Genomic DNA, 13,414 nt, shown 5'->3' with positions numbered 1-13,414 from the left:
GGTTTTCTTGGAATGATGAGTGACCATAACTAGTACCTTAGGTATTCTTTTTCCATCTAAAGTCTAATAGTCTTACATGGCTTGTATGGCAACAGGATTGGGATGAAGTCACACTCTTCGGTGTTTATAGAGTAAATGGTTCCATGTTTCATGTCCTGTTTGTGTCCATGTAGTTTCTTTTCTTGAAATATAGGGTACATATTTGACTCACCATGTGCTAAACTTGTCAATTGTGCTCACTACATAAATATGGACATGCTACTCGGTCCTTGTATTGTTACATCCTTCAGACCATATGTTAAATGCTTGCCCCTTTATTGTTTACGTAGTAAACAGTGGTGTAGAAAAGTAGTAATCCATGAACTTCCAAGTGATTGATCTGTTGAATTACTCCTGTAGTGGGGATCTAAAATCTACATCAACTTTAGCGTTCTCTGGTTGTATGTGAACTTGTGGGCATCCCCCCCTCCTTCGTACATGACATGCATTGTGATGTTAAAAGTATCCTACATTGCTAATCTTCTGCTGCTTGTACGCCTTAATCCCATTAGTGGGGTCGGCTACATGAGCCAACATGATCGAGGACTTCCCAGGAAGTCACCCATCCTAGTACTACGCTCAATCATTGTAGCTCATGTCAAGCGATGTGACAAAATTTTACCTGCGTTGTTAATTTGTAACTTAATTAGCTCTAGGATACATGTTACATTGCAATGTTCGTTGCAAGAATCAATTAAGTGACGAAGTACATGTAAATTAAGAGAAGGAGAAGATTAAAATTGATAATCCATTGTATGGTGTAAGTTAAAAAAATTCCCTCCAGAAATGTTACGCACACCAAAACAACAATAACCTCTTCAAGTTGTGAACTCTGTTAGAGAAAATGTTTGATTAACACATTCCATATGAACTGTGCCATAATACTCCAGCTATTAGAAATGGTACACTAAATCTAATGCGAAATCAAGCTTTGTTCCTGTCTGAAACTGTTAAAACATGTGGGCTAACATGATGTGGACATTTGCGATGACCCATACACACAAGAGTTTACCACGAGCTCTTCACTAACATATTCACTTAACTTAATTGATTAAACAACATTATAATCCTATTTCAATTCCCTGTAGTTCTTTCTTGTGTGATTATCTGCTTGTATGTAGATTAATTGTGATTGCTAGTTTTTTTTTTATGTTCTTCTTAGGGGCAGGGTTGTTTTTCTTGGAATTTTTTTTTTCCTAGCTTAAACTCCATTCTCCTGATTTCCAGTGGTCGACCTACGAAATCACACTTGTCAAAGTAGTTGTTTGGCCCTACTCCAAAGTCTAAACTATGGAGGACTTCCAACCTAGTTTTTCACAACCATACTAAAGGATGCAATAGGTGTTGCTCGGACTTCAGTGACTGAGAATAGACCAGCTGCTCGCTCTGCAAGGGAAATGACACTTGTTTGGGTAAACATAATATTTCATCATCTTTTTTTCTTTTTTAGAATGTAGTTGCTCCCGCAATTGGGGAAACTGGATTCACAATTGCAACGAACACTGATTCTGTTTGGAATTCCTCTTCATGAACCCTACTTTCGGACACGCTTTAATTATTGTACAGAATAGAAATTTGACAGCTTCAAAGACGGGATGCTACCTACATACGTCTCGGTTGTGGACAAACCACCTACTTTGATAACTGTGATCTTCGGAAGTAATATATATATATATAGTAAGGTAACTACCACGTAGTTTTATAGATAGATCCTACGGAATGTTTTTTTGGCAAATACCTTGTACAATGTTGGACATGTCCAAATAATTTAATGCCCAAAATAAAGAGAAAAAATGGTTTAGCGATTTCTAGTGGGAATCGAACCCTGAACCAAATGGGCAGTTTAGAGTGTCAAACAAGACTTGAGTGCCAATGGGACAGTTCATCGACCGTGTTATATAATGTTATTTAATTTTATATATACCGTAAATTGTAGGTTGTTGGTATTGCCCTAGTTCGAAGGTGGCAGTTTCCGTGAACTATATGCCTCATTCCATCTGAGGAACTGTTACTGTTCATCATCCCCCTCAGGTGATTCGACCACCATTAATGACATTTCTGAAATTTCTAAAATTGCACATAAAACGCTATGATTACTCTAATTCACCTCTTTGAAAAACTCTAATTTGATTGAACAACATATTGAACATATCAAATCGTGCAATTTTTCAGATGTAAAAGTCTGTTTGTCGAGATTTATCACACACCCAAAACATAAGGAATACGGTGAACTCCATACAAGGGCTATCTATTTCCAGAAAGCGATTCGCAGTGATTTAAAGCGGTTTTCGGATAACATATCCCGGTGGTACAGAGGAGAGAGAAAGGGGGTACAATTATCAGTAAATCTAACACAATATAGAGAAAAAAAGATAGTCTCCATGAATACGAGCTCCATTCCAAACGTTTATGAAGACTATGGCGATGTTCGGAGGGAATTTGCCGTTTAGGAATCATCGCCGGCGATGACCGGGAGAAAAGAGAGAGAAAGGGGTTAAGTAAACCCTAAGAGAGAGAATAATTAGTATCAACAATCTTAATTACTAATTAATTTTTTAAAAAAGTTTCTGATTATTTCATTTTCTGATTTACGTAAATAACAAAATCTAATTTTAAACTTGATTTTTAACATTTTGGAAAATTATATAATTGAGTTTTGGAAATTACAAAATATAGGAAGTTTTTTTTTTTTTTTTTTTTTTTTTTTTGGTGGCCATGAGGATGATACCTCATTGGGCCCACTTTTGGCCTATGGTGATCAAAAACAATTTGATCACCCTAGAACTCGGGAAATAATTTTGGCACATCTTAATGTGAGAGCGCAACTTTCTATGCTCTTCTCATATAGGGGTGTGCCAAAATCAATTAAGGATGTGCCAAAATCAATTTCCTAAAACTCCTCTTTGACAACTCTACCCTCCCGCCCTAGTACACAAGGTCTAGCTGTATTACATCACATAAGACTTCACAGAATGCTTCAAAGGGACACAATCTTACATCTTACGTCTTTCTCTCTCCTTGAAGAAGTATGTATACTACTAGTAGTAACTAGGTCCCACACCGAACCCTTTAAAACGCTTCACCCTTTCTTCAGCGCCAAAAACCAAACCCCCTCTTCTCTTTCTCTCTCCTCCCTTCTCCGCTCCACCTTGGCTTTCGTACACTCATGCTCACTCCTCTTTCTTCTTCTTCCTCTTTCAATTTCTTCCGATTTCTTTGATTTTCTGGTAATTCTATCTTACCCAATTCTACGATTGAATTACCTTTCTTTTACTTTTTCATTTTTTTAATTTTTTTTTGGTATTGTCTTTTGTTGTAATTTGAATTTGAATTTTTATATGTATTTTTTGTATTCCGATGATTGAATTTTGTGTTCTGGAGTGAATTTTGTTTGATGGGTGTTCTTTTTTTTTTTTCTTTAAAAAAATTATTTTTTTGAGGTGGGGTTTGTGGGTTGTGAAAGTATTGATTTGATGATTTTTATTGGCTGAAATGAACTTGAATTAGGTTAGATTTTTGTCATAAAATGTAGAATCACGGGTTTAAATTTTGAATTGTGCCTATGCATCTGAATTATGGGGTTTTACCGTTTAGGTAAAGATTTTGGCCTTTTGATTTGTGATTAATTCAAAAGTGGATAGTTGATTTAATGGGTTTTATAGTGCTTGCTTTAATCTGGGTGGCTTACTTTGTTTCGAAAGTGGAATGCTTTAGTGAAATCTTTGAACTTTGAGTTTTTGGCTTAGTGCAGTACTTGAGGAGTTTTATGGATTGATATAGTTTTCTCAGCACATTGAAGGGTGTAGTGAGTTGAATAGCTGGATTTCGATGTTTTGCTTTTGTTGTCTATGGGTAATTACTTGATCAGTGCAAGCTTATCTTAGGAAAAGTGGTAGATGACACAATTAGTCATAAAAAATTTAGGATGTTGATTTTGTCGAGTTTGTTGCCTATGTTGCCTGATTGTGGTATGCTCTGAGCACAAATGCTTGATTGATACAACAATAACTAAGTTGAGGTGATAGTTAATCGTTTTCAATATTTTGACTGTTCATTTTCGCTCTTAATCTGATAGTAGTATCTTATTTCTTCATCCAGAGGCATGGCAAATCGTGATCAAAATCAAAGGCAAGATGATTATGAGGGTTTTATTAGTGTACCTCAGTTGCAGAATGATAATCCTCAAGAAGCTTTGCCTGCTAATGATAGTGGCACTGGTGGCCCTAATCCCTTCACTTTTACCCCACTCCAATCTTCTCCTTTGCCTGCAAGGAATCTTTATGGATACCAAGGAAATTTACCCAGAGCCTCTGTAAATGATTTGAATATAGGTACTAATGTAGATGAAAATCCAATGAATATACCTATTAACCAAAATATAATTGTTATAGATGATAATCCCATTCTAGACAATCAGGGTTTCAGTTTTCCTAGTGTAGGCATGGTTTCGATGAGTTCTGGATATCATATTCCTAACAATGTGATGACCTCTTATCATGGCATGAGTAGGGTACCTCAATTTGAGTATGTTGGTATCATTGACAGAAATTCCATTAATGCTGTTAATCGTGGGGTTGGAAACTTCCACCTGGATGCAGAAACACAAAACAGCATCAGACAGCCAACAGGGCACTATAGAAATGTTACTAATTTCAGTGAAAGTGCAGCTCAGGTCAACCAAATTACTGTCCCAAGAGTGTATGATAACCAAGTTAGAGCTAATATGTCTCAACCTAACAGATTGGACAGACTTGATGGAAGATTTTTGTCACTTGGCAATGTTGCTTCTTACGTGAACTCCAACACTTATGGTGAGAGAGCCATTCATATGAGTGAGACACCCCTTTCTTCGCAAGGTCAATCACCTTATAATTCCTTTAACAATGTGCGGGGCTTGGCAGGGTTTCAGAATAATGCAGATGGTCTTGTGACGACATGGGATTCTTCAGGCAATCAAAACATTTCTGGTGGTGGTAGTTCGCAATTAATGAATTCTAGGCATGATATGAATCCAACTTCCAACCTCTATGGAGGGCCGGTGACCATGCACCATTATATTCCCACTCCAAGCGGCAGAACCTCAGAAGCTGGAAATGAATCTGGCTCAAGTATGTATTCAAGTGATCCTTCTGATTGCTCTAGAGCTGATCAACGCGTGCTTACCAATAACTCCAGTCATAATCAAGGATTGGCCAAGAACGTAAAAAGAAGGATGCAAGGAGTCCCATTCAACTCCACTATTCTGAGAAGTAATCACCAAATTGCTACTGATCCACCACAGAATGCATATCTAACTACCAACCTCATACCACCTTCTTCCGGGATAGGAGAATCTGATAGCCATGACAAGTCAGGTGAGCAGTCTGTGCATCTTTAGTCATTGATGTTAAATATGTGTAGTATCAAGAAATGTATAAATCAGCTTGCTAGAAGTCACCTATTCCATTACTTGTTGAAGCTTTAATGTTGCGTCCTAGGATATAAAGAGCTCACATTGATTAGGAGCTGAAAAAGAATTTTAAACCTGCTCTTATGAGATTCAAAGACCTGCATTGAATGATTGAAAATACTGAAGCTCTCTGGGACATTAGCTCCTGATCTAAAGCCAAGCTATTCAGTTACTTACTGCTTCTGCTGTTAAAAGTCACAGTTCATTGACTTAACAATAAATATTTACAACTAAATCTTGTGCTTTAAGTGTTGCTTGAAAAAAGGTAGCTCAGTCACTGCTGCTTCATGGAATGTGTTATATGCCGCCTCTTTTGTCCAACAATCCCCACATCAATAATTTTCGTTGTTAACATGTCAGTCATTCCTTTGAACTGAAATGTCAGGCATTCTTTGCCTCCTGGTGTTGGTTTGCCAGTTCCTATCTGAATATAACCCTAGCTCACTAAGTTGCAGGCCTTGCACTTGGATCCTGTGCAACTAGTTCTGCTGTTCAGCCTATTGGAGACGATCTTGTCCCCCGGTCCAGTAGGTTTCTTTCTGCTGGTATGCCTGCCCGTCAGTTTTCCAGTGGGCTTCTTCCAGCAGGTATGTCTGTTTTCAGTGCTTGCTTGCTACGTTCTTTGCTTTGTTATGAAAGATTATTCTGAAAAATCTAGTTTGCTATCACAAAGATGTTGGTAACTTGGTGCTATACATCCTTTTCTTTCAGCAGTCTAACTAAGTGAGGTTTGTTGTGGATATGTATTTTAACAGGCTTTTCTGAGTTGATGCTTGATACAGTAAATTTACAATAAATGCTCATCTATATGAAAGCTGGACATGCCTCTTTCATGGCTGACTGATATATAGTGGTATCTTGCACAAAAAGCTATGTGAAATGTTGTAGCATCATTTTGCATTCATTGAATAAGGAAAACCAATTCATTTGGTAGATGAGACCAAGATATAATGGCTCTAGCTTTTTGTATGTTTAGACTGTATGGAGAGGTTTAAATTTGCTCTGTTACATTGAATATAATTATTCCAAATTTTTTTTGATTTATTTTTTTATCATTTTCATCCTAAACTGTGCAGCTATAATTATTTCAATAATCTATTTAATATTTTTTAATAAAATTCGAAAATGTAGAGTGACACATTTTAAGTAAAGGGTGAAATAATAAAGACTAAATGCTTTTAATTATTGTATGCTTTTCAAGCACAATCTTTATGCGATAACTTTTGGTTCCAAATCAATTCAACTGCTTTAGGAACTTTAGTTCATTGTCCCGATTATTTACATTGGCAAAATCTTTTAGGTTGGTTATCTATGATATTGATATGATATCATTGGTCCATAGATACATCTAATAACCCAAATCTATGTGTCATTGTGTCAATATGGTTGGATTTTATGATATAATATTATTTGTTGCAAAGTTATTACTTGTTAATTTTCTAAAGCAACTATAGTGATTTTGTAAGGAGTATTAATATTAGTCAGTAAGTCTCGTATAAGACGGACTTTTGTTAATTTTATTGAATGATGGTAATTTTAACGTTTTTTATGGTAACTTTAACACATTTAAAGGTAACTTTTAATTTGTAATAAGTTTGGTTGTATTTTAATGTGTATTTTCTAATAGATACATGTTATTAAGGCTAATATGATTAATCTAATACATTATGAGTGTTTTTTAAGTGTAAATTTTTTGTTAAAAGTTGTTATTTTTATAGTATATAAGGATAACTTTAAATACTTTTAGGGTAACTTTAACCCGTCTTACAATAAATTAATGAAAATCTGCCTTATTCAAGTATTCGTGAATACTATTTGTTCATCCTATAGAGTATATAGTCTACTTATTGACTCATACAAAATCGTACTTTTGAAGTGTTTATTTCAAAGTGTGTTTTTCTGAATATTACTTTAAAAGCTAATTGCCTTGTATATTTGCAGCAAAAACATTGACCTTGTTTGTGTTGCCATTTCAGCTTCATGTGTTTAGTTATTCATTACACTATGTTAACCGCATTAAATGAACTGCCTAATGATTTCTAAACAGTGTAGGTTTCATTCAGATGAAACGGTACTAAGTCAGTAATTTTCCCACAGTACAAACTGGTTTGATGATAAATCAGATATTTGAAAGTGAGGTAGCTACTGTGCTGCCGCTGATTCCACAATAGTTACGTGATACTAGCATGCTATTGCTATAGCATTAGCCAACTGCGGACTAGAGGAAATTTTATTATAAAATAGGAAACATAGTCAGGCCCTTTTGTTTGATTTCTTTATAACTTTATCATCAGAAACGATGATGCCAAAACATTATTACATTAATTGTGTGAATAAGGAAAGACTGCCATTGAATAGGGTGGCTTACAGTCTGCAAGCTGATTGTGTATCCTTTGTTACAGCAGAAATATCTCCACCAAGATCATTTAAGTAGTTTAACCATCTTAGTTACTAGTATTACATGTTATTTTCGTACCTAAAATGCAAGTTTACCTGCATTTTGTATTTTTATGTATGCTTTATGTTTGCTGCTTTGATGAGACATTTTGTGGGTAGAGGCTTTGAACTCCGAAAAGTTAAATTAGCTGAACTGCAGAATGCCATGTTTCAAAGACTTATTACCTCCCTGATATGATGATATGTCATATAATGATGTTAAATTTCAATCACAGGAAAAAATTATCCACCTTACACTGGGCATGGTCTGCATTCCACAGGTTTATATGTCCTCATTTTGATTTTGATATATGTTATGTGTAAGAACCTACATTGGTCTGAAGTATGTGATTTCTGATTTATTAGGTCAAACAGCTGACTTCACAGTGAAAAATGAACATCACCAGGCTTCTACAGCTGTCACTAGAGATTCTCTCAAACGAAACTTAAATTTTCCTCCCCGGGCTTGAATACATGATCAGCGCAGGAAAATCATGCCTCAAACATCAGTGCAACAATTTTCACCAGATCTACTGCAGAATGCTCTGGGGCAAATTGCTACAACTGGCCATTCTATGCCAGCCTACTACCGCTGTGAACTCCTCTAATATCCCTAGTGCTATACAGAGGGATTTTGCTGCTTGGGATTGTACCAGGAATATTACATCTATTTCTCCTGAAACAAAGACTGATGGAGCCTCTAATACAGCGAGGGTCACACAGAATTTTGCAACTTCTGCAGCTACTCATAGTTCTGCTGAGGTGTCTTTTGATATCCCCAGTTCAATGACAAGCTCTGCAGCTGCCCCTTCAAAGACTTCCACTGCTGCTATGGTTGCAGCTGAAAGTCCTACTTTTGCATCACCACCCATGGATGCACCATCAACCCCTTTAGCTAGGACAATAGAGAACCGCTCTGGCTCAGCAAGAGTTCCAATCCCAGCAACTAATTCACAGAGAGTTGCATCAGCAGCTTTATCTTCTTCTGGACGTAAAGCGGCTGCTTTGGCTGCTCTTCGGAAGATTCATTTGCTCCAGACCAACTCAAATATGACTCGTCAATCTCTGAGTGACTGGAAAAAGTCTCTGCCTGCCTTGGCTGCCTTAGCAAAGGCAGCTCCAGGTTACAGAGCATCACAAGTTCCAAGTTCAATGCCTCATATAAAGTTTCAAGGTATTTATGTGTGTGTCTTCTCTTGCATCCTTCATTTACTAAGATGTTTATCTGGCTTAAATTGGGGAAGTTTTCGCTTTTGAAGTTGCTTCTTCAAACACATATATATTGTGAGGTGAACATAGTAAAATTTTTTATAATAGTGAATTTTGTTGCCCATCTTTCAAAGCTTTTGACGAAGACTTTATTACTTAATTCAACCTATTAATTCTAAATTTTTACTATCCAGAGCTTTTGAGAATTTTTTTTTTTTTTTTTTTTGAAGTGTATATGTGTAGATCCTTGGGTGTTCTTTGTTTGTTACTGTCCCATTTCTTGCATGACCTTCATTACCATTTTCCAATTACTGTGGGAACCAGCGAGAGAAAAGATTAGTTTTGCTGATTATTCGGAACAATGTGTCAATGTGGAGGATTCCCTAATTTTTTATTTTTTTTGGTATCTCGGAGATTTATATATAGATTCTGCGTTGGAATTGGTTAATGGTACTGCCGAGACTAGGTTTTCCTTCATAATGCTGTAGGTGGCATTATACTGTACAGTCTACAGACTCTACACCTTGCTCTATTGCTTGCTGCGTTGAAATAATATAATTGATGCACTCTTGCTTTGTCTGATCCACTGAAATTTACTCCACTAAATTAATTCAAAAAATTCTATGGTCTCTTATTTATCTATTGATTTACTTTATTCAGCTAATGAAAACTGTACAAGGTTTTCCGTTCATGATAGTTTCTACAGAGCTGAGCATTGGCCCTTGCTAGCCTTGTCCCCATATTAGCTTCAATCTGTTGATTCATGCATATTACTCTTAGCTATCTTGAAATTTTGAGCTTAAACTTGCTGTAACCTTTCCTGTCAAATTCTTTAGTTATCATGCATGCTGTGTGTTCTGTGGTTTCAAGATATTGTTGTGCTGGTTAGTGTACATACTACGGTACTACCCAATACAAGAAGTTATTAACAACGGTTTTTGCTTGTAGGTTTTGATCTTCCTCCAACAGTTGGATTCAAGTGTCTTTTGTGCAAGAGAGACTTATCATTTGCACCTGAAGGCCCTATTTCACAACCGCCTATTCCACCAACTGTAGCTGCTCTACCTTGCGGCCACACCTTTCATGACCATTGTTTGCAGCTTATTACTCCAGAAGATCAGTCAAAAAATCCACCTTGCATTCCTTGTGCCATGGGTGAGACATGAATGTCTTCCCAATTACTACTAATCAATCCTCAACTTTTGCCGTAGTTAAAGTAGACATAGCTCTATTTCGAGGATGTATTTTGATTAATTAGTCGGTTGATAATGAAAACATATGGGATTCTTGGTAGCGTATATAGCTGAAATAGAGATTATGCAGTCTCTTTTTTGGGTCACTAATTGAGAAGATTAGAAGAAATGTACTGTATATGTATCCGAAGAACAAATCGGAAAAAATCACTGACATTGCAGTGTACATATATGTGAACACATGTTCTTTCAAAAAAAAAAAAAAAAAAATGAACACACATGTAATCATGTAGCTCTGCTTTTGAACGCAAATCTGAAGCTAACAATTGACTGAATAAAGATTTTGATGAACTTCGTATCTTTATTATTTCCAAGGAGTAGAAGATGCAGCCTAGAGTAGATTATTTTGAAGAATTTTCACAAATCATAACAGGGAATATAGGTCTACAAACATGATTGAAAAGTCAATGTAGGCCTTTAAAATTATTACTCTCTCCGTCCCATAATATAATTCCCGTTTCTCATATTTCAGGAAAATTAAGAAATAGGAATAAAATTATGTTAAACTTCATAAAAAACGGTAAAGTACATTTTTTTTTATAACATAAAAGTACATTATTTAAAACAAAATAAAAATCTAGAATAGTACAATGTATAGAGAGTCCACGATGGGGCAAGGGTGAGAATCGATCCCAGGACTTCCTGAAATCAGGAGGAAAGCTCTCTAACCATTTGAGGTATTCCTCACTCTAGGATAGTACAATGTAGATAATGAATAAAGTGATAAATCCAAAAAAGCATTTAATAGGGACAAAAACTAGAGAAAATGTAAGGTGATTTGTATGGGAATTTGAAAAAGTGGAGGTATTTTGGTCATTTAAAATAATCTAAAAATGAAAAGAAGAAATAAAAACAATAATTTCAAGACGCCCAAAATGGAAAATGAGAACTATATTTATGGACTACGGGAGTAAAACGTTTTTTTTCACTATTTATGTACTATCTTTGACAATAGTTTTTTTCAAATTTTATGGAATATGTTTTTAGATACTACCTCCGTTATGTGTTATGTGTAACATTTTTCAAAAAGGAATGCTATTCATTATCTGTAACAAACAAAAACCTTTCACTTTTAGTAAATTTTCTATTTGAAATTACAAACTTACCCTTACTTAACTTTAATAAACACATCAAATCATATGTTGTTAACTATTGACCAAAATTAATTCATCACTTATTAAAGTCCCAATCCACATTCTCTCTCCTTTCTCACAACCACATCCACTAGACCACCACCAACACCACCTTATTTTCTCTCTCCTCCCTCTCAACCACCACCACTTTTCTCTCTCTTCTCTTTTCTCTTTTCTCTTTTCTCTTTTCTCTCTTCTCTAACAACCAACGCACCACCACCGCCGTCTAGATCAGTCGTCGCCCCTCCTCGTCGAAGTCACATGCACTTTCTCCTCCCCTCGTTACTGCCGCCGCCGCCTTCTCTTCACATGTTAAAGCTGTTACCATAAATTGAAACCCTACTCTATAGAATTTAAGATTGAGCTTGAAATTAAACTCAGCTCTAAAGCAAAAATGGTGGGTTTGGTGGTTGGTATGGTGATTTCAGGGGTTGGTATGGGGTTTTGATGGTTTCGGTGGGTTGGAATGGTGGTTTCGGTGGTTGATAGGGTGATTCGATGGGTTGGTATGGTGGTTACGCTGGTTGGTATGGTGATTTCAGTGTTTTCGATTGGTTGGTATGGTGGTTGGTACGCTGATTTCGGTGTTTTCTATGGGTTGGCATTGAGATTTCGGTGGTTGGTATGGTGGTTTGACTGGTTTCTATGGTGGCTAACTGTTGCTGGTGGTTATTGTGAGTGGTGTACGTAGGTGGCGGTGGTGCAGGGGGTGGTAGTGATGGTGGATGGGGTGGAGTTTCTTAATTAATTAGTTAATTATTCCATAATTACATGCCCATACTTTTGCTGATCAGCTTTTTCATTTTTTTCTTGGGAATAGTGCAACATCCTTTGTTACACTTAATATGTAACAGAGGTAGTAGGTATTAATGTAAAGTTTCATAATATCAACTATTTAAATATTTTATATAATAATATATAATTATATATATCCATGGTTAAACTAATGCTTTGAATGTGTCAATTATTACGGGACACAGGTATGTTAGTAAAATTATAAAAATCTGATATTGGTAAAATATACATTGTGACTGATTTTGTTATTCAATACTCCCTTTGATGTCTATTTTAAATAATACCATGGTGTTTAGCAAGATAAGCAAGTTTGGTGCATCTTAAATACTCTTATATATATTGATAATTATCTTAAATACTCTTTATACAGTTGACTTATTTGGTGCATCTTTTTGATTATTTTGTTTAACATTGTTTGTGAGTTGTTTAGGTTTGGAGTACCATGAAAATGTCTTGTATGTTTATGAGTATGTTTTGAATAACTGTGCGTTTTTTTTTCATTTATTTATTTTTTAGGAAGCATTAGGTAGGATTGCACGATTATTATTTTGTTCTTAAAAACTATGCTCTAATAAAAATCAAACATAAATATACAATAAAAATAATAGGACTATTACTTATATCTCATAGGGATCTTTATATGTTTTTGAGTGTCGGCTCATATCAATATGTCATTATACAAATCATCAGCTATATACTACATGACCAATTTAACATGACCCGATGAAATAAAAACTTAGTTTGTTTCAACCTATGACCAAATTAGAGTATCATAAGCTCCTATAATAGAGTATGAACATTACCAAAATGAATAGGCAAATAAAATTACAACTAACGATGTCTCATGTTGAGTGTCCATAAATATTGAAATTTCTCTGACTAGATTCTTACTAATTTCATTATTATTCAGAGCAATTACTTTTGTTATAATAAAGGACCTTTTGGGACTTTGGATTTGATTGTAAGAACAATGGAAGTTGAAATGAAAAAGCAATTAAAATGCACAAGGTAAAAACACACAAGATCTTTTGTGGCTCAATCAAAATGAGCTACATCCACTATTTGGGAAATTGGAGCTTGAATTACTCTTTAATGGAGGA

General features: G+C 35.5%; 2 protein-coding genes across 2 annotated transcripts; both read left to right on the top strand.

The window, feature by feature from the left end:
- Positions 1-2,350: 2,350 nt before the first annotated feature.
- On the top strand, positions 2,351-10,675 carry LOC110692162. The gene is made up of 6 exons (XM_021869162.1): positions 2,351-3,266; positions 4,138-5,393; positions 5,944-6,075; positions 8,161-8,205; positions 8,291-9,098; positions 10,082-10,675. The coding sequence occupies exons 2-5, from the start codon at positions 4,142-4,144 to the stop codon at positions 8,392-8,394; spliced, it is 1,533 nt and encodes a 510-aa protein (XP_021724854.1). The 5' UTR covers positions 2,351-3,266; positions 4,138-4,141; the 3' UTR covers positions 8,395-9,098; positions 10,082-10,675.
- Positions 8,465-10,299, top strand: LOC110692096. The gene is made up of 2 exons (XM_021869080.1): positions 8,465-9,098; positions 10,082-10,299. The coding sequence occupies exons 1-2, from the start codon at positions 8,465-8,467 to the stop codon at positions 10,297-10,299; spliced, it is 852 nt and encodes a 283-aa protein (XP_021724772.1).
- Positions 10,676-13,414: the final 2,739 nt, after the last annotated feature.

Source organism: Chenopodium quinoa, unplaced genomic scaffold (assembly GCF_001683475.1).
Source record: "Chenopodium quinoa cultivar QQ74 unplaced genomic scaffold, ASM168347v1, whole genome shotgun sequence".
Classification (NCBI taxonomy): Eukaryota; Viridiplantae; Streptophyta; class Magnoliopsida; order Caryophyllales; family Amaranthaceae; genus Chenopodium; species Chenopodium quinoa.
Note: the sequence above shows the minus strand (reverse complement) of the source record. Positions and strands in the feature narration are given on the sequence as shown.

What these genes read in the sequence shown, in the direction of transcription:
- LOC110692096 (XM_021869080.1), top strand. Translation starts at nt 8,465, where the DNA reads ATGCTCTGGGGCAAATTGCTACAACTGGCCATTCTATGCCAGCCTACT. An exon ending in GCCTCATATAAAGTTTCAAG is followed by an intron (nt 9,099 to 10,081) that starts GTATTTATGTGT and finishes TTTTGCTTGTAG; the next exon opens with GTTTTGATCTTCCTCCAACA.
- LOC110692162 (XM_021869162.1), top strand. Translation starts at nt 4,142, where the DNA reads ATGGCAAATCGTGATCAAAATCAAAGGCAAGATGATTATGAGGGTTTT. An exon ending in CAGTGGGCTTCTTCCAGCAG is followed by an intron (nt 6,076 to 8,160) that starts GTATGTCTGTTT and finishes TTTCAATCACAG; the next exon opens with GAAAAAATTATCCACCTTAC. An exon ending in GCATGGTCTGCATTCCACAG is followed by an intron (nt 8,206 to 8,290) that starts GTTTATATGTCC and finishes CTGATTTATTAG; the next exon opens with GTCAAACAGCTGACTTCACA.